The sequence below is a fragment of the Ursus maritimus genome (genome assembly GCF_017311325.1).
Source record: "Ursus maritimus isolate PB19 chromosome X unlocalized genomic scaffold, ASM1731132v1 scaffold_X1, whole genome shotgun sequence".
Taxonomy (NCBI): domain Eukaryota; kingdom Metazoa; phylum Chordata; class Mammalia; order Carnivora; family Ursidae; genus Ursus; species Ursus maritimus.
Window position 1 is genome coordinate 14,968,698 of NW_024423319.1, and position 20,943 is coordinate 14,989,640.

At 42.2% G+C, this 20,943-nt stretch overlaps 1 protein-coding gene across 1 annotated transcript; it reads right to left on the minus strand.

Annotated features, from left to right (window-relative positions):
• Nucleotides 1–3,515: 3,515 nt before the first annotated feature.
• Nucleotides 3,516–6,044, minus strand: SLITRK4 (SLIT and NTRK like family member 4). Its single transcript, XM_008701552.2, has one exon. It carries the CDS (start codon nt 6,027–6,029, stop codon nt 3,516–3,518), a length of 2,514 nt encoding a protein of 837 aa, XP_008699774.2. The 5' UTR covers nt 6,030–6,044.
• Between the last annotated feature and the right edge of the window lie 14,899 nt (nt 6,045–20,943).

Consider the following 20,943-nt stretch of genomic DNA (forward strand, 5'->3'; position numbering starts at 1 on the left):
AAAAAAAAAAAAAAAAAAAAAAAAAAAAAAAAAAAAACCAACAAACAAAAAAACCAACCAAAACCCAAAAACAAAAACCCCACTGTGCTCATTTCATACGATATCAATGTACAAATCATGCAAAAGATACTATAGATTACTATTACTGCCATACATTTCAGGATGTGTTCTGTTACTTCTGCAGTACCTGCTGACGTTACTCATGAGGCCATGCCCTGTACACTTTATGCATCCTACAGCTTAAAGAAACAAAAATGCTTTAAAAAAGCAACAAAAGAAAGCTGGTCTTAAATGATTTTCTAATTAATATATTTAGTCTATTTTTCAGAATGGAAAACTAAATATAGAATATAAATTGCCTTATGCACTTGAATCACTGTATTTTAATAGCTGCTTTCTCATAAAATTACACAAAGATTTACTTTTAAAGAATTGAATAATTTTTATTGATTTCATAAAAAAATAATTTAAAACTTGATTTATATTACACGGACATAATATATTATCTCAACCCCTTCACTAATTTCATACGATCTAATCTTCTTCGCAATCATTCTAACAGAGTCCAAGCAAGTGATACAATGCCAAGAAGCCCATGATGTGTCAGACCACATTAGAAGTGAGCACTTCTTGGATTCTCTAGATTTGAATCAAATCTACCAAAGATGCTGCACTGACATATAGATCGTTCCGCAAGGGGTTAAACTAACATCAAGGTTATAGTTGAAGCCAACAAAATGTAGATACAGTATCTTAACTGCTCTTGTACTCAACTCAAAACTTACGCCTAACTACTGTATCATAAAATGTACAAGTAGAACTAATGAGAGACAGGTGCAAAACAGTATACACTGTATAACGTAGGCACAATGACTTTAGTTAAGGAAAATAGATCAGCCTTAACCAAGGATTTGTTACTGTTATTCACTTACAGTTAAAACTGCCAAATAACCACACACATTGAAATTACTTTTTTAAAAAAGTTGAACATTTAATACCTTTCGGCAGAAGAGTATGAGATAGCCAATATGCTACAGCAAGCTTTGAGATGGTGGCAGGTACTCTTGCCATGGACAACTGCAGAAACCTCGAAACCTCTTCAAAGCATCACTGCACTGAATAAAAGGCATCATCCCAATGTCCTATTATCCCCAGATCATGGATAGAGCTTTCCGGTTCCTCCCATAAGTGTTTACTTAAGATTCCTCAATCCATACTTTATTGACAGGATAAACTCAAACACTTTCCTTGAAGCCTTTGCGTCTTTATCCTGTCAGTATGCATTAGGAGCCCTTTAATCCATGGATGCATGCAAGCGTGGTAATGGCATATTAAAAGTCCTTATGAAATTGTAATGAAAACACACTGTTGGGCACACATCTTCATGTCTTTTCTTTCAAGATCAGAAAGCAAGTATTTGTATTTTTTTAAATATTCATATAAAGTTTTCACAGACATTGTCATGAAAATTAAAACTACACGTTAAAGTTTTAAGAGCACCAGCACATACATATGGAGACAATTTTTTCAGCTATTTAAAAAAAAATCTCCAAATTATCTATATGTATGCATATACACCCAAATACACACACACACAGGCACACACACACATACACACACACTCTCTAAGAATGCCAAGTTGTTTATTTGTTTTTTGTTTTTTGTTTTAATCCTGGAACAAACATATAAAGCCCTGAAATTAGTACTAATGAAGGGACTACTGTTACAACTTTAGCCATAATATCATTTTGGAAGCTGTGCCAAAACATCTGCCACTTGAAGTTCATGAAGAATGTCTATGTTTACCTTCTTGGTCATCTCACTGATTAATATAGTAATTATAAGGGATGGAGCACAAAGAAATATACATATGCAGGCAGGCCAAGAAGGTAATGTGTTTCAGGATGTCACTGCTAATTGGGAGCTCCTAAAAATCTTTGATGGCTCCCATTATCGAGTCCTTCCTTTGACCAATTTTGACTTGGAAGTTAACGGCACAAGCAAACGCAGTGGCGTAGCATTTGTAGTTGCAGACTGTGAACTCAACTGAGACCAATGAAAGCATTTTACAGTGCGGCTTTGATAGCCGAGATTACCATGGTGGTCACTGCTCTACTGGGTTATCTGATAGTAGCTGGAATGATGACAGAACAGGATACTGATGCATACGAGATAGAACTATTAACCTTACTCATTAATTTTTTTAAATATTTGTAGTGAAAACTATTTGAATTAAGCTCATAGAATCCTGAAAAGCAAGACAACTGATGGCAAATAACAACTGCCCCAGACACGATACTATAAAACTAAGGAACTTATTTTAAAATGCACAGTTGGTAACAAATCTGAAGATAATATGCTAAATTCTCAAGAATAGCACAGAACCGTTTTTTTGTATTTTTTTGTGTTTTTGTGGGTTTTTTTTGTTTTGTTTTGTTTCGTTTTTAAATTATACCTGATCACAATGTCCAGAATATTTCTGTACACAGAAGCTTCAGTTTCGGTTTGGTATATTTTCTTCTGTCTAAATTGATACATATTGATAAATTCCCTGTGATCAGGAAAACAAGTCAGGCATATTAAATACATATTAAGGAGTACATATTTTCCTATTTAGTATACAAAGTACTTCATAAATATGAATTATGTTACAAAAATAGCTTTGGGTGCGCTCACACGGTAAGCACTTTGCTAATTTCGGACAACCTTTAAGGATTGCGGGTATTTCACGTAACTGAGAACAAACTGTAATGTTAGTTTAATTTGAGCCTTGTTTAATTCTGATAAACACCATGTATTTCTTCAGATCACCACAAATGCTATGTAACTCACATTGACGTTTTTCTTTTAGGTTTTATGTATAGACAGGTAATGCTTAAAGTGTTCAAATTTATTTTATAGTTAGGTAATGCATGGTATATTTTACACAAATATTTGTACAATTTAACATTATAAATCCAGCGGTTTCAAGATGCAGGCCATAAAGTTTACCGATTTACAAATACTATCGAATGTTCTCTCTTTGCATGCTTTTTTTTTAAACTTTTCAGATAATCTTTACACAGAGTTGTTACAATGCCACAAATCAAAAGGGTTTATTCCAGTTCCACCGACTTGATCTGCGTGCAAGCTGAAGGACCCAGCTGGGTACAAACACCGGTACCAGTTTTCTCGAGTTGGCTTTACAAAGCACGAAGAGACGAAGGTTTTGCATCGGGGTACAAAACAGATTTGCCTCTTGAGGTTAAATTCAGTGTGTTATGTGTATAAAGCATCCCTTTGGCAACAGAGTTTGCAGTATCCCCACAGGACTCCACAGTATAGGTTTTATGTAGTAAAATCTATTAAGGAATTCTCTTCTACTGGACACATCTTTGCAGCTACAGTTAATGAGACAGCCTCCGAAACACCTGCCTCTATGCCTATTGATAATATAGTATTTGGAAGTTAGAAGTCAACAAAAGGCACTTTCATCATTAAATAAATGTCCTCTGTATGAAGTGAGATTGCATGACCTAGATCTTGTTCAAAGCTGTCTGCTCCTCGAGGACCTGTAGGTAGTCAGGGGAACTCTGGAGTTTTGCCTTCAGTTCAAAATACTCGCTGCTCTTCCTCTGCTCCACGATAATTTTACTGTGGTTGCCGCCTATCAGTGACTTCTTGTTTTTTTTGTCTTGTTGTTTTTCTGGATAGCGGATCTCAAAGCCACTGACGCCTATGCTGTTGTACTCCTTTTTGTTTTCCAGAAAATTCTGAATAAACACATTGGAATCCCTGCTCGGGAATAATTCATCCAGCTCATCAATTGTGCTCAGTCTCTTCCTGCTATCCACGTGTAATAAATCTTTCTCCTTGTCGCCATTTCTCATAACGACTTTCTGTCCTGGAGGATCTGAAAACATGAAGCCGGTTTCGGACTCTTTCAAACCGCAGGTGTGGCTCTTGCTCATCTGCTCTATGGTTTGTGGGATGAAAGCTTCGGTGCCCAGTCCGTCTTTTTTATTGGTCTTGTGGTCATGCTTCCTCAGCTGCAGCTGCACAGAGCCACACTCAGGATTCCCCAGGCCCTCGTGCTTGACCGTGGGCTTCTTGTTTCGCCGCAGCACAAAAACAAGAAGACAAAAAGCAACGAACACAGTTAGGATGAGGACCACTAAGATACTGAGGATTAAAATAGACAGAGGCACCGGGCCACCGGGAGGACTTCGAATGGGACCCAGCGGGGTGGTGAATGTCATGGCAGGTGCAGGGCTTGTGAAGGGCGCAGATGGCTTGTTTAAGAGCTTGGGACATAAGATTTCATTTTTGAGGGACTTCAGTTCGATGTTGGCAAACTGCACAGGTGTCTCACATTTCAGTTCTTTCATGACAATCCCGTCATTCAACTTCTCCAGCCACAGCTTTAACGCCACCAAGTCACAGGTGCAGTCCCAAGGGTTGCCCTCCAAGTCAATCTGTGTAAGAGACTGCAGCTGATCGAGGACCCCGCTGACAGGCAAGTACATGAACTTGTTGTTCCGCAGGTTCAGTCTGGCGAGGGGCGCTCCCGAAAAAATGTAAACAGGCAGGCTCTTCAAGAGATTGTTGTTTAAGTACAGTAACTGCAAATTTGGCATCGAGTCAAAGGTGCCTGCTAAGATCTCCTTAATCAAATTGTATTCCAAATACAGATACTGCAGGTTATGAAGGCCTGAAAATATTTCAGGATAGAGTCTTTCAATCTGATTGCCATTGAGATACAGCCTGCGTAAATTAGTGAGATTGTGGAATACATCTCCCTTGATCACTGTAATCTGATTGCTGCCTAAATGGAGCAAATCCAGTCCTTCAAACTCAGCGAAGTCGGCGATGTCCACGTCTTTGATGCTATTGCCATTGACATGCAACTTCTTGGCATTTAAAGGCTTCGGTACCAGTTCAGACATGGACTGTATATTTTTCTCTTGGCAGTTGACACTCAGTCCCAGATCCGAAGGGTATGTTTTGCAAAAGCAGGGTGCTGGGCAAGGTGTCAGAGGAGGCACCCTTGTTTGGTAAGACACAATCTGACTGAGATTGCGGTTGGAGAGGGACTTGCCTGCCACGATTCCAGAGATCTTGGAAGGATTTGTGGTTTTCGGTGGTTTGGTCACTAATCTGTGTAAGGATGTTTGGGTCGTGTGACCATTGGGAGTCGTGAAGCCATTCTCCAGCTGTGATGGAGGCAGGATTCGTACATCAAAATCACTGCCTGTGCCCATGGGGCATAATTCTTGTTTGTTGGTTTCTTTTAAAAGCCTTCCGTATAAGTCACTGGGAGTTTCGCAGATAGCCTCTCCTATGTAAATGTTGTATGGCATATTCTCCAGCCAAGCTTTTAAAGGCAACAAATCACAGCTACAGTTCCAAGGGTTATCTTCCAGTTGCAGTTCAACAACACGGCCTATGTGTTCCAGAACTCCGATATAGGGGAGCTTCTGGATTCTGTTCCCTCGTATATCCAGATGGGTCAGAGATGCGAATCGGAAAATATTATCAGGAAGGAATGAAATCAGATTGTCATTAAGAATGAGAACTTTCAGTTTGTGGAGCTTATTGAAGGCTCCTCGTTCAATATACTTGATTAAATTGTAGTCAGCCTGGAGATACTCCAAGTTCTCAATGCCAAGGAAAGTGTCAGCTCGGAGAATCTTTAATTCATTGTTGTTCAAGTGCAACTGCTTTAATGCACTGAGCCCAAGAAAGGCTCCTCCCTCAATGTTCTGCAGTTTATTATTTCCCAGCTGCAGGGATACTGCGTGTGAAAAATTCAAGAATGTATTTGGATAGAGGATATTTAAAAAATTGTTTTGGAAATTGAGGTGATAAAAATTAGACCACGGTGGTTTCAGCTGATTTGGTCTGTAGACCGAAACCTTCTCACAGTTGACATAGAGCACATTCTCGACTGACACGCAGGAGCACACATTGCAAATTTCCACCGATATGTCAGAATCTGCATTTGTCGAAGAAATCAGGGCTGACAAAATCAGAAAGAGCCAAAGAAACATCTTCTTGCAATCAGCAAACAACTTTATGCTTCTGAATAAAGAGAAATAATCTAAAAAATAAAAAGAAAACATTTTTTCAATGATCATTACTTGAAAAAGTAACTTGCGTTTACATCATACCATAGTGAACACGTGGCTGTAATGATTAGCTTTGTATTTTGCTGCAAGTAGTCTCACTCAGGTGAACAATAACTGCCATAAATGCCGTCAGTTTTATTTCCGTACCTGTAGTTTATACCCATTTTACATGTGCAGAACACACAACAAACAACAGGAGAAACAGGCTTAAATGTGCTTAACCCTTTACAATCTGTAAATATTTGATCTACATGGGCCATCAAACTCCACCCTTGAACACAGACCTTTTGCAACTCTAATGACTGATCCCAGGTCATCAACTCTGCCTTTGTAGTTTGCACCACAAAGGCATTTCAATCTACTCTCTGGGCTTCAGCTTGGTACAGGCCAAACAGAGGAGATATTAGAGCCCTGGGTTCAACGAAGGGTGGCAATGGGAGGGACTGGGGTGCTACAGAGGGGACTGTCAAAAGAACAAGGAAGAAGGAGCCCTGGGAAGAGATCCGCCTGAGCTTCAGCCTACAGGTAAGCACACTGCCACGAGCCCGTTCACTTCTGCGCATGGCTGCCTTAAAAACCACAGATGACCCAGTGAGGTTCTAGAAAAATAACTGAGTAGGAAATGGCCAAATTTTAATTTCAAGTAAATACACAGTACCTAATTTCTTGTCAGTCATCTCCCAACCGGTTTTGTCTCTGGGTCCCTGAAAGGAGGAGAGAAACCTTCTTGCTCCTGAATTGCCTAGCAGACATTCAGACAGCTTTCCCACCCCCCAAGAACTGGCTCTCCTGTCTACCTGGCCCACTTCCATTCCTTTACAGGCCATTTTGAACCAGGTCGGACGACTGACACTTGGCTCAGGTGCTTATCTCCTTTACTTTGACCACAGACTAGCACTGCTGAGGAAGAGGAGTTCACACACTACAATCCTTGAGTGCTTTTATCTGCAGCACCCGATACATTTAGTATAGTAGATGTCCTAAAATCATCACTTCCCAAACACCCCCTCCCAATATCACCACCCCATGTCTCTGTCTATAAACAAATCACGAATCACCTAGTGGAGTTTAATGCTTAGCAAATTAACCCGTTGTGGCCATTCCCTTAAATACTGCATGCATATACAAATATATGCAATGTTTCCCGGAAAAGCTTAAAAGGAAAAGCAAGCACTGTGCATTGTACTGATGCAATTTTAGCCATGTGAGTCTTTTCCATCTTGAATGGGAAGCCGGCTGCAATTTCAATATGGTTACCACCAAATATTAATTAAATAAATAAATTACCCAGGAACACACGATGAGGGAATGATACAAAGAAGTGTCACACAGAAACTCCTTTGTTTATTTTGCCCACGAGGAATCAGCTAGTGGTAAAACCAAACAAGTCTCAAGGTAGACCATCCATTAGCCACGACCCAGAAAGATTTGCATTTTAAGTAGTTTGGTTCGGAATACAGCCGGCACTGCCGAGATGCTCCTTGCCAGCCATATAGACATGCATTTCCCCTATTCACCGTGATAGTTTGATTGGCAGTGCAAAAAGAAGTCATAAATTCTTAAGTATGACATCATCCAAGCCAACTTTCATTGTAAAATCAAAATTTCACATGATCAAAATAAAACAAAACAAAAAAACCGAATAACCTGAATTCAGTACAAAAACAAGAACAAGGAGCATCAGCAGATCTGAAATTGCATAAGGAGCTGCCCTCCTCCTCGTAATTTCTACTTTAAATAGCAAGGGGGAAAAAAGCCACAAGGACGAGCTAGGAAGTTCCCAAATGCATCTCCTGTGAAACAGAGAAAGCCGCAGGCAGCTGGAGTGTCAAGCGAGGGAGAGGGGGAGTAGATCGCCAAAGAACAGGGACTGAAAGGGCAAGAGACCATGGAGTAGTGGTGAGAGGAGGCAAGAGAGCTAGAAGGGAGCTAGAAAGAGGGGAAGGGGGGCACTGAATGTAAGCGAAAGAAACCTCCATTCACATGGTACCACTAAAACACGCACATTTTAAAATCGGGGGAAAAAAGGAAAATAAGAACCCCCCCACAAAGTATGAGTTGGGTACCAAAAGCCATCTCTCGGGCTGGCGAGAGCGGCGCGTCTGCCAAGAGCGGCCCGTCTCCCATCTACCTCTCCGTCTCTCGATCTCTGTGCCCTGCAAGACGCTCGGCTCCCGCAGCCGGCCGGGACCGCACAAACCTGGCTAGCCTTACCACATATCCGGCATCCACCAGAGTGCCGTTCCTGGCGCTCCGCGCCCGTGCGGAAGGAGCCGGCCTGCGGGGGACAGACGCCTGCGGGGGGTGGGCCGAGGTGGCTCCCCTGGAGCCGGCAGGAGAAACCTCCGCCCGCCCGCCTAGGCGGGGGTGGGGGGCTCGGCCGAGAGACGCGGTCACTGCCGCCCCCTGTGCGCTACCTCGGGCCGGCGGCGACGCGGCTGGAGGGGCTGCCGGCGATGGCGCGTACCGCAATGTTTTGCCGCATCCCGGTGCCCGGAGCCGGCGCACAGCCCCCTCCCGGGTCCCGGGTCCCGGGCCCAAGCAGCGGCCTCGTGGGTCGGGCAGCAGAGGCGGGGACCGTTCGGGATGTCGTGGGGGCCTTCAGCTCCGCTGCGCACACATTTCTCCGCGCGCTCCCGTCGCACAAGGGGCAGCTATTGGAGTTTCCATCCGCCTCTCTAGACCCGGGCGTGCGGTGGTTGAGGGGTCAGAGACGCCCAGCTCAGGCCACGAGGCCGAGGGCCACAGGGGCGTCACTGGCCCGCTTGTCACAGGCAGAGTGACCGGTGGCTTCGTGGCCGAGAGCGGCAGTCCAGGCACCCCCTACCCCCCCCACACCCTTCCAACCCCCCCCCCCCCACACACACACACTGACCAGCCACAGAGTGCTGCTCTCACCAAGCCAAAAATCAGCTCAACATTTGGGCATCTTGCAAAGTCGCGCTGCCAGCACTTGCCCGGCTTTGCAGGGCTTTTAGAGTTACCTACCGGCTTCTCTCGTATTCCGTGTTGCTGAGTGCCAGTAATCTCCGACCAGCTCGGGGGCCACTGCCCTGAGCCCCCGATCCATGTCCGCCCAGAGTGCTTGCGAGGGGGGCGCAGAAAAAGCCAGCGCAGCGGCCCCGACAGCCCGAGCCACCCTAGACCAGGACACTTTCCCCGCCGCCCCGGCTGCCCGGGGAGGCAGCGATGTTAAGGACATCGGATTCTTTTGGTCCTCAGGGACTTGCGACAGCGCGCGCCGTGGGTAGGCAAGCCGGGTGGTGGTGGGGTAGCCACTATGGTCGCTTTGGCCACTCCGCCGGCCCCAAACCAACACGACCCAAACTAAAAATAATAAGCTACCTGCCTCCCTCCGCGCGCACGCGCGTGTACACACACACACACACACACACACACACACACACTCGCGCTACCGAACCAAGCGGGGAAGAGGCAGCGAGTGTCGGTGCAACTCGCGCAGCCCCGCTGGAAATTCACCCACCTCCGGAGCCCAGCAGCTCTCGCAGGGCCCGCCGCGCCGCGATCCGCTCTGCAGTTTCCACGATGGTCTCTACGTGATTCGGGATAGAGCTGCTCCGCGCCGGCTCGCCCGTCAAACCCACCAAGCAGCCCTCGCAGGCAAGCAGGCGGGCAGCGGCGCGCGCGCGCGCACCCGGCCAGACACCGCGCGCGCACCCAGCCCCTCGCACAAGGGCTGCACCTTTACATACACGCGCCGAATCTCCGCCCCCGCCCCCCCCACACCCCGCACACACGCAGCCTCCCTCCCGAAACTCAGGAACCTCGACCCCCGCACATTGCTGAGGCCCCCTGTCCCCCATCCAGACACCTCCACTTGATTCCTCTTCTACCCACACGCCAAGAAAGCGCACTTTCCTCCAGGCATCCGCCCCCTCTTTATGCCTAAAACACCCCCTAGGGAGGAGCGACCCCTTTCCTTACGCGTAGAGACCCCAGTCTCCAAACGCGAGCGCGCCAACCTCCATCCTCCCACCACATACACGCACACTCGGGTCCTTTCTCCTCCCTCAGTCCCCTAAGAACGAAGGCGCGCGCGCGCACACACACACACACACACACACACACACACACACACACACTCACCCGGGGCGTTCCTTTGAGAGAGCAACCAAGAACCCTGGCAAAGCCAAAGAAACGTCGGAGGTGGGGGAGGGGGCGAAGGGAGGCAGATAGGGTCGTCGAGTCTACGCGGGATTGAATAATTCCAGGATCGAGGGGGGTGAGTCAACAACAATGACATTCAAAGGCAACAATCGCACTTGGGCTTTGTATAACGGGTACAGTACCTTCGGCTAATTGTCACCCCGCAGATCAGAGGGCTCCGGGAATACTTCTACGGCAGCGGGCGATCCTGGATGGAGCCTTCTTGGGACCAGTTTCCTGCGATCCAGTAGTATCCTCACTCCCCCTACCTGTGTGCGCGTAAGGGGCTGGGGGCTTTAAGGCAAAAGTGTGAAGCTTTAGCCCAGAGTGAGACTTATTTAGTGGGTTTAGGGGGAGACGGGTTAATTCTCCGCACCTTAGAACTCTGCGAGCCTTTGGTGTAGAACGGGTTAAGCAGTACGATTAGAGCTGGAGATGGGGAGAGGGGGAGAGGGATAGAGGCAAGAGAGGTGTGGGACTGGGAGAGATGCCGCACTTGCGACCAAAAGAAGAAAAAAAAAAATCTGCTTTGGCTACTGAGCATGCCCAGTTCCCAGCTCGAGCCCTATAAGGGAGGCATTGTGTGCGTTCCACTTCTCCGGGCTTTGGTGGTGACCGGGAGGGGACTTTGGTTGGGAAGGGTGGTGGTGAATGAGAGGCTTTAGGGAAGGGGGGCAAGGTTTGGAGCTTTGGGGCTGTGCGGGAAGAGACCCATGGGATACCTTGGGGAGTCAGAAAGGAGACAACGGAAGGGACTACGAAAAGTCACTTCGGTAGCCCCTCACTATCATGTCTATACCAAAGAGGCTTTAGCAATTGAATCTCAAATATCCAGAGGCTGCAAATCCAGCGTGTGGATTGTCTAGGCCCCTTTCTTCTACCCATTTGCTAGTGCTTCCACAACAGAGTAGGAATATCCCGGGGAAAGGCTAATGTTCAAACGAGTTTCGTGCAGACTGGGAATTTAGTTAATAAGCTTGGCAAGAAAGCAAATGTACCTGTGGGGCGGGGGACTTTGGCTATCGTGTGTGTGTGTATTTCAAATACCTGGCTTTCCTAACCAGGAAAGACTAAAACGGTCGTTTTACTCCCCTTCCCCCAACCTTGCTGTTTTTGTAGGTGCTTGGCTAAGAAAAACAACTCTCTCTCTTTACTTTGTGTCTGTGGGGATAAACTGGCTCCAGGTAAATAGAGCTAAGTTATAAATGGCAAGTATTTTCCTTAGCCCATTCTTCGCCACATTTCAGGTAATACTGCAGGGCCCATTTCTTCAGGACCTATGTTCTGCCTAATCCACTTATTCAAATTCCAGTCGCTCTAGCCACAATAGGGTATAGTCAGGACCCAGAAATGCTTTTACTTAAAAATGAAAAACTCTTTAAACTAAAACTAGCAATAGCTTTGAAACCAGAATTTGGCTGTCTGCCTGAACTCCTACAGTTAAACATTTACCATAATTGGTTGATGTTTAAAGGCCTCAAATCTAGGCAAAAAATCCGATGAGCAAAGGATTTATTACATTATTTGTGGATACTGTCCTATCTTCTATATTATCTGTGGTATCTATTCATACATAAGTTCCAATTTTTTCGTTTTTGTCATTTCATGAGGCTGTCTTCAGGTTATATTCATGCAAATGTTTGCTGGGCACAGCATGTACATAGAGATGCATGTACAATAGTTAAATGAATATTTAAATAGACATGTGTATATAGGCATATTTTCTTATGACCTTGGTAAATATTGCATCTTTCATTAAGAATCTTTTCTCTACCCCCACTCTTTACTGTCCTTAAAAATTTCGTCTTCTTCTCTTTTAAAAACCTAGAGGCAGAAATTGAGTGGGCAGCAATGGTAAATTTTGCTGTATTCCATGTAAAATCCGTTACGAAATAGCATTACTTAAGGAAACACTAAAGGATCCGTCCATAACAACATAGGCACTTGTGCAGCTCCTCTTAGTAAGGTGAAATTTGTTTCCTCCATAGGTAACAGCTGCAGTATGTTGAAAAATCCCTCTACTGTTGTACATTTGAACAAAGCAGATCCTGCTAATTAAGAACTCACATTTGCATTATATTGTATAATGCAATTTGAAAGTGGTAATGGATACCAAACCAAGTTGGCATTTATTCTAAATGCAAAGGACTCAGGAAGCTACAATATATTTTATCAGGATAGAGGAATTGTTTGTCCTTTACTATAAATGTTAACAAGATTCAATAGAATGAGCAAAAAAATTTTTACGTGAAAATATAATGCACATTCCAAGCACTGTGATAGCTGAAAAGGCCAGATTTGGACAGTAAATATCAGATGATTTAAATGCCTACCTTTATTCAACTTTAGAAACTGTTCTGAGAGTTGACTGTAATTTGACCGTAATAACTGTGAAATGTTCTTTTTCATATGGGTATGGAGACGGAAGTCTGAAAACAAGTACACCTAGAACATCAATAAACTACAATTAATAATAGTGCTAAAAGCTTATCGGTGATTAATATCCATGTCATTAAAATGAATGCTTTCATATAACATATTTTGCTGCTTAAAAATGATAAAGTGGATACTCCTAAAAATAACATAGAAGTAACAGCTTCCATGCCTTCTGCTTCTTTTGCTTTCAAATTTAAAAACCCAATCCTTTAGTCCGGCAGTCTCTTTTCTAGCTCCTAGAATGACACGTGATATCCATATAGAACAATAGTAAACTAAAGGAAATTGCTAGCTTAAAAAAAGGCAGTAAATATATAAATAAATAAAAGTGTTAAGAAAACTCCAGCACTATTTATGGCAATGGAAAGAAACACAAAGTTGATGTTCTTCCTAAAATATATGAATGCAAATATTGTGAGACAGATTTGCAATAGCTTCATTGTTTTTCTACAAATGTTCCATCGTACTTAATCTTGGCTTTGCCAGGAGTACAACTGGAACCACAGGACTACGCTGATTTGCTGTGTCTCCCTCTTTCAGGGCAAATGAACAACTGCCCAGGAATCGCACCAAGCTCCTGGATATCCTTAATTCCAAAGACAGTTTTAGTCAGTCAAACGCTACCATTCACAAATGAGTAAAACACCAACAAAACTTGGCCCTTTTCAGTGGTCTTGCACTCTCATATTCCTCATTTATTCTGCCTTGTCTTGCTGTTTTGTTTTGTGTTTTGACTTGAGTAATCTCTACACCTGACGTGGGGCTCAAACTCAGGAACCTAAGGACTGAGCCAGCCAGGCGCCCCCTGTCTTGTTGCTGTTTAAAATCAATTTAGCCTTAATTTTGGTATCCAGGTATCGCACACAGATCTTTCAGTGTATCTTAATTTCGAAAATATATTTATACTCTGGCATTTAAGAAATTACAAATTTGGCATCTCTCGAATTGGAATACAAGAAAGTTCTGAAGATGTTAACATATCTTCTGGGAAGAGACGTTTCTAAGACCAAATAAGTTTAGAAGACCCTTGCTTCCAGAAAGCTAAACAGTTTTTTAAACTTTGGGATTTCTCAGCAAATTCAATGATATTAAAACTGCATTCTGACTTACAAGGGGAGAGGGATATAGCATGTATCATTTCCCAAACTTACTTGACCATGGAAGCCCTTTTTTGTTTTAATCACATACACTTTGAGAAACCTTGTACCAATTGCTCATTTTTGCCAATTTTGTGGAAATCAGGAGCCGAAGGGTAGCTTTCAGATCATAATCTAATCCATACCATAGAAACTACTATCTATTGGGTGCCTCTTCTTCTTAGCCGTATTGCCTCCAACATTATTTCCTTTAGTTCTCTGAACAATACTGCAAGGGAGAGATTTTTCTTCTTTAAAAATCAAGGTTCAGGGAAGTGAAGTGGTTTGTCCAAGGTCACACGGTAATAAGAGACAGTCAGGATTTGACCCCAGGTCTTTGACGTCTTCCACACTTTCTTGTCCACAGAGGAATCAAGGCAATTTTAGTTTTGAAAGCATAATAGATTTTCCCCTCAAAGATAAACACTTGGGACACCAATGTTTGCAAGCAGTAAAGTATTAATACTCAACACTAGGTTAAACCAATAAAGGACATGGAAAACAGTTCAGATCGATTACGTATGAGAGGGTCTCTTAAATCAGCTGCTTTCCCCCTTTGCCAATAGTGGGCTTGTTGCATCCATCTTGCTCTTTTAACTTTCATACCTGAGTTGATTCTGGACCTGTGATGTCTCAGTTGTCTCTTAGTAGAGACAGTCGCCTTTGCTACTGCCAAATGGAGCCAGGTAGAGCAGTAGTGTTCATCTCTAAACTGACTCTGCTCTCCAGGAGGGCACTGAGTAATCGGAGAAGGTGAGATTAGTTGATTGATTGATTAGATTATACCAACCCACGTGACTTTCCATTTTTCTGGGGTCCTTCTTCGTATTACAGCTGGTAACCTGTCTCCCCCCTCCCCCAGATTCTAAGGTGTCAACTATTAATGCGTTGAAATCTGAGTACTCCAGGCATTGGCTGATTTTCACAAATTATTTCTGGAGGATTAATAAAGAAGAATATCTTGTTTCAAAGGATCTTTGTAATTTTGGCTCCTAATGAGTACTCGTTCATAGAGCGCACTCATCCCACCTATATTCTCTAGACTAACAGTTTTGTAAGCCACAGATGCTGGTATAATAGCGTGTGTTCTGTTTACCTGTTTTTCTTTTTGAGTATTCTCTAACTTGAAAAAATACCAACTTTCTCACTCACTGTCAAAGATTAAAGCCCGGAAACAAGCTCCACTGCCCTCAGACAACTCAAAGATAATAAAGATCGTGAAATAAAAAATAGGAAGTTAATAGCCAAACAATCTACTGTGAGAATTACTCCCATGGGCTGTACAAGTTCCAAAACACCAACCAAAGCTTTGTCAGAAAGACAGAGAAGTTGATGAGAATCCTTCCATTTTTACCATGCTCCATTCTACCTAGGGAACCAGAGTACTATCCCCAGCCAGCAAAACGTGATTTTTAAAAAATTTTGCAAAAATATTGAGGGTCTCTTTGTCCACTGCTTTTTATAAGAGTATGATTTTGCCTTAGACATTTAAACTTAAAACTTTCCTTCCAAACTGATCTTGTTTCTAGCCCCTCCTCTTTTGTTTTAGGAGATTCCCTTTGGACAGTTCAAAACGTGGGTCAAAATCAGGGACAGGAAACAAAAGCAGAAAAGGCATAATATGAAGATATGAGTTATGGTGTGACTGTATCCCAATTACTATATCAAAAATAAAATTTATCTCTTTCTGAAGCTCAAAGGGTGAGTCAGAGGAAAGCAGAACATCTGTGTAAGCCAGTGTCATATATCTGTGATTGACTACCTTCTTTTTCAGTTCCAAATGGGAGCTTCTGTTTCTCTGATCTGACTCAAATTGAGTAATGTCCACCCACATAAGGTCTTTGTGAGAAAACTGTCCCCAGTCTCGTGCCAAGGGATCACAGTATAGGAAAAATTGGCATCATAGAGAATTCCCACTGTATCTGCTGTATGTACGCAGCATTGTTGTTAATCATAGAATTTCAGGGTTTAAAGGGACCTTACAATTCTTATGGTTTAACCACTCCCAGTCAAAGCTGAAATCTTCATCAGTTGGACACTCAGGGCTTGAATACACTCAGTGATGGGGAGCTCACTGAGGGCAGAAGCTCCAGTGAGTTGCCTAGCAAATTTATTATGGAATTTCTTTTTTTTTTTAAAGATTTTATTTATTTATTCGACAGAGATAGAGACAGCCAGCGAGAGAGGGAACACAAGCAGGGGGAGTGGGAGAGGAAGAAGCAGGCTCCTAGTGGAGGAGCCTGATGTGGGGCTCGATCCCAGATCGCCGGGATCACGCCCTGAGCCGAAGGCAGACGCTTAACCGCTGTGCCACCCAGGCGCCCCTATTATGGAATTTCTGCAATCATTACTGATTTGTAAATGTGAAAGAAACATAAAATGAGACGCATGAGGATTTTAAAGAATACATGAAATTTGGAACCAGAGGGACTTGGGGTGAAATTCTTGCTTGGCTATTTAATAGTTCTGTGATTTAGGGCGGTTAACTTTTCTCAGCATTCATTGCCTCCTCTGTAAAATGGGTATGACAAACTGAGTCTCCCTGACTTTTATGAGGATTAACTAAGACAATGCTTACAAAACACCTAGAATGGTGCCTTTCTGGCACAGAGAATTATTATTTCCTTCTATTCATAAGCAGAAGAAACTCCTAGATACACACAAAAAACAAAGAATGCTAATTGTCTATGCATTTGCTACCTGAGTCTCTATGAGGATGATAAGTAGAAGAGGATGATGGGATTATTGGCTTGTTTTGCTTAGTTTTAATTGTTTCAAAAGCTAGAAACCGTTATGTTAATATAAATACATGGATACTTACACTTCCTGGTATCTTTTAGCTACTTTTCTATTTTCATCAATTATTAGTTTTTTAAACCATTAACTTCAACAACAACCTCTGTCGAGCTAAGCGTCACAAACACCATCATTATTTTTTTAAAAGAGTCTTTCAGTCTTGCTTCCAGTCTAGAATTCATCTTCTGTGCTCCAGAGCCACAAGAAGTGGAAATATCATTATTTCAATGAAGTTCCTCATAATGGCCCTGGAGAGAATATTAAAAATACGTTTTCCTGAAGCCTCTTACTGAATCTGTTTTTGGGAAGACAGAGAAGGAGACAGAAAAGGGGGGAATGGAACCACAGTATCTATAGCTGTGATTTGTAGCGTTATTTGTACCATATGGCAAAAAAAGTTCAAGTGACTTGGGGCACTAATTTTATCATTTTCTCTCTAGAAAACACGTATTTTTAGAAACTTAATGACCTGAAGAACTAGCCTTCTTCTATCCATAAGATTGTTTTGTCATAAGCGTGGCACGTGTGTTTAGAGAAAAGTCAGATTTGACAAGATGTGATACAATTGTATCTAAGATCACCATCAAAGGATAAATTATGTATAAATTAATTCAATCTCCATCATCCAATAACGATTCAGACAGATATGGTGACTACAGGCATGTGTCCGAGCTGCTGTTAACTGGCTGTTCTTAGAATCCTCATTGTTGGAAATGTTGAACTCTAATTCACATGATTGGGATTCTGTTTGTATTTCCCCACAGCAAAAATATTCTAATGTAAAAAACTGTTCAAGGTATGACCTCTAACCAAACTATTTTTCACAGAGTAAAAGTTGTTGGGCATTTTACTTCTTATAGCTGAAACTATTCAATAAAATTTCATTTTTATTAGCTTTATGGATGAAAGAATATCCAGAAAACCAAAACTATAGGATCCAAGTACTCAGGGCAATGAGAAAAAAATTACAAATGGACCATATAATGATGACTCCTCTCATTTCTCTGCCTGTGTTTCAAGAGATGTGAGTTTCCTGAACCTTGAAGGGAGAAGAGTCTCACTGATAGCCACTCTTACTTCTCCTCGAGAATCTGTCCTATATGACAAGCGGCAGGGCATGCTTGTGCTGGGGCAGTGGTCTTGGGATCGGTGGGCCTTCCTGCTCTTCCATTCCTACCTCTCCATGCACACTCGAAGAGGGTTTCTGGTCAAAAGGGTAGGAAATGCCATTCTTCAGTTAAAAATTTGGTGAATGGTCAGACCTGCCTGGACAGTTGGCCAGTTATGTTGTGCAAACCAAAAGACCTGTGACGTAGGTTGAATGTCTCTAAGCACTAGCATCTCAACTTGAAATTAAACCTATTGACAAAAGCTTCTATTTTGTTAATACGTCTTTGTAAAAAGTTGTAGGATTTTATAGAAGAGAAATTTGTAAAGGGGGTTATGTCTTGCAACAAAAGAAGTTGAATTTGGTAAATATCCTGGAAACTATAAGGAAATAATCTCATCTATTAATTCCATAGTAACAAAGCCTGGCAAGAACTGGTGATTAAGTGGATTTTAGCTCAAAAGGTAAATATTTTTGGCTCTCTTTTCTGGCTCATTATTAAATATTATTATGTAAGATACCTCTAATTCATTAGAGATTCTGCTTTTATCATTTATTAAGACTAGTGGCAAGAACAGATTCGCCTAGAGGGGAAGAATGGATGAAGGAGAAACTAGCATAGCCGTGCATTTGATATAGAAATTACACACAATTCAAATCATTACCCACTTCAAGTAATTACTTTCTTTTTAAGCATGTGTTTTCCCTTCTTTCCCACTGACTGTAAAACATTTGCACTCAGAACTTTTCCAGAAAAAGGCGAGCTTAATCCTCAGAGTTCCTAGGGAGCCACATTGCATCATAGGCCACATAGGCATAAACTCTCCAAAATTAAAACACACCAGCAGCACTCCCTCTTCCCATCCCCATCCCAATTGTTGGTTTGGTAGCTGCACATTGAAAGAGTCAAAATGTACACTGAAAATAACGTATTTCACTCTATCTATTCTAGGAGTAGAAAACCACCTTTCCCTTCAGATTCCAAGAACTCGATGAATCCAAGAACATAGGAAGTTAAGATGGCCTGACTGCAAATAATCTGTTCAACCACAACATTCAGTTCCTTTTAAATCTTTACTGAATACCTACTACACATCCAGGCTCTGAATCCCAAGGTGAAAGACACTGCCTCTGTCCTCCGAGATCTCTTCCTTTAGGGATAAAGCAGATGAGACCATGTTGTAATAAATAATAGTTTATAATGTATCGAATGGAAATGCCCTTGAACCACTGAATGCTCATTTTAAAACTTTACCAAATTTCTCACTTTCAATAATACTGTGAAATCCTATAGTTGAAGGCAGTAGTGGTAGGCTTCCGTGGCACATATTCAAGGAAATTAAGAAAATCAGAACATTGCCTTCCATCAAATGGCAAGGTCAACAACTTATATGTCCTTCTGGAGATGACATAGTCCAAAACTTTGGTATTCCTCCAGAATACAGAGTCAAAATTTACGGTGTGCCAGACATATTTGGAGAGGACATTAACAGGAAATGTTCTATAAAATAAGAAATTAAATCATGTACAAGGGCCAGAAATTGAAACAACCAAGATAACCAAAAGAAACAAAATGAAAGGAGACACCAAAACAGTTAAGAATCTTTTCAAATTTGATATCCAAACCATGAAAGCTGTAAGAAGGGTGACATGTTGTTTAGCTTCTCAGGTGGAACTGAGAGCAAAGTATAACTATCTCCGCTAACTTACCCACATATATGTATGTATGTAATATATGTACATGGGAATCTACTGATCATGAAACAGCAACCAAAAAACCCCAACCTCTTCTCAGGAAATAAGAGCTTCTGGCAATGAAATCCTAAATATAAGCATGTCTGGTTCCACGTTATTACTTTTTTTCTTTTTTTACCGATATACACAAATTGGCACAATATTTAAATGGGTCATTTGAAAAAATATTTCAAGAAAGAGAAGAATCTTGCCGAAATTGTTTTACCAAGACTGAAAAGTGGGTTCCTTTATGTTTTTTGACTGTTTTAATAGGTCAAAACAGACTGTAAATTTACTTCTTAGAGCCGGTTAGCCTTGGGACTCCTGCTGCAGTCTGACAGTGATGCCTTCTAATTGTTGTTTATGGATGTCAAGAGACTTTACACCTTTTTTTTTTTTTTTTGGTCTTTGGTTTGCTCTGATTCTCTTTTTTAACGTGGTGTTTAATTTGTGCTTTTGCCCAGTACACCACCAATAAACAATTCTTGACGGAATGTTGCATGTGAATCTGAGCAGATTCCATTAGAATTTTGGTAGTCAGGCTTTGCCATTACTCCTCTCATTTCCGATGCTCGACTGCATAAACAATCCCCCGCCCCACCCCTACTTGCTCCCTCTTCCAAAAAGGAAGGAAGATAGAACGAACGCCAGAAAAGGGGCCATTGGCATCTTACACTGAAATCCTGTTTTTCTAGTCAATCTACTTGAGATTGAATTTTTTTTAAACAAAATTATTTGGGAAGAAAAAAACATTTTCCCTGCTGTTGCTGCTGTATTATTATTTGACTGATTTTCAGTTTATTAGTCATTCATCTGGATTGGTGCCTGTATATTTTCCGAAAGGTTTAATATGGAAAATTATTTATTTGGCTATACTGAATCTTTGCTCAAAATTATATCTTTTTCCGTATCTAAGAAGCTTCACAGATATTTCCTTATTCATGCTCACAATATTCTTGTAGATTGTAATAGAGACACTACAGTAACATAGGTTATAATATAAAAAACAGACGAAAGCAAACTTGATTAAGGTGACATTAGTCGATAAGTTAGGAGCTAGGAAAGAACAGTCCGAACTGCTACAATGTTCTGTGACTCTTGAAAGCAGGTAACTACAATATTGTCATCATGGGTAAACAGAAGGGTCTTGGGATGATGAGAGAAACCAGAGCTGGAACCGACTGCTCCTGCCAGGGTAAAGAACAGTTGTTGGGCACTGCTGACAGGATCGCCAAGTAATCAGGAAGGATCTACATCCCTGCTCTCTCCTCCAAACTTGCAGCCTCTCTCTAGCAGAATTTACCCCACTGGCAAAACTTAAGAGTGCGCCCCCTAACGGAGGAGAAAGGGAATTTGTGGAGTCCCAGGGCCAGGATCACGGAGCAGTGTGTAGAAGCCCCCTCTTTAGTTACTTAGTATCCAGATCCATCCTCTGTATATATTTACTTACCTTCCATAC

Bases quoted from the DNA above. Each gene is read 5' to 3' on its own strand.
- SLITRK4 (XM_008701552.2), bottom strand. From the start codon at position 6,029: ATGTTTCTTTGGCTCTTTCTGATTTTGTCAGCCCTGATTTCTTCGACA.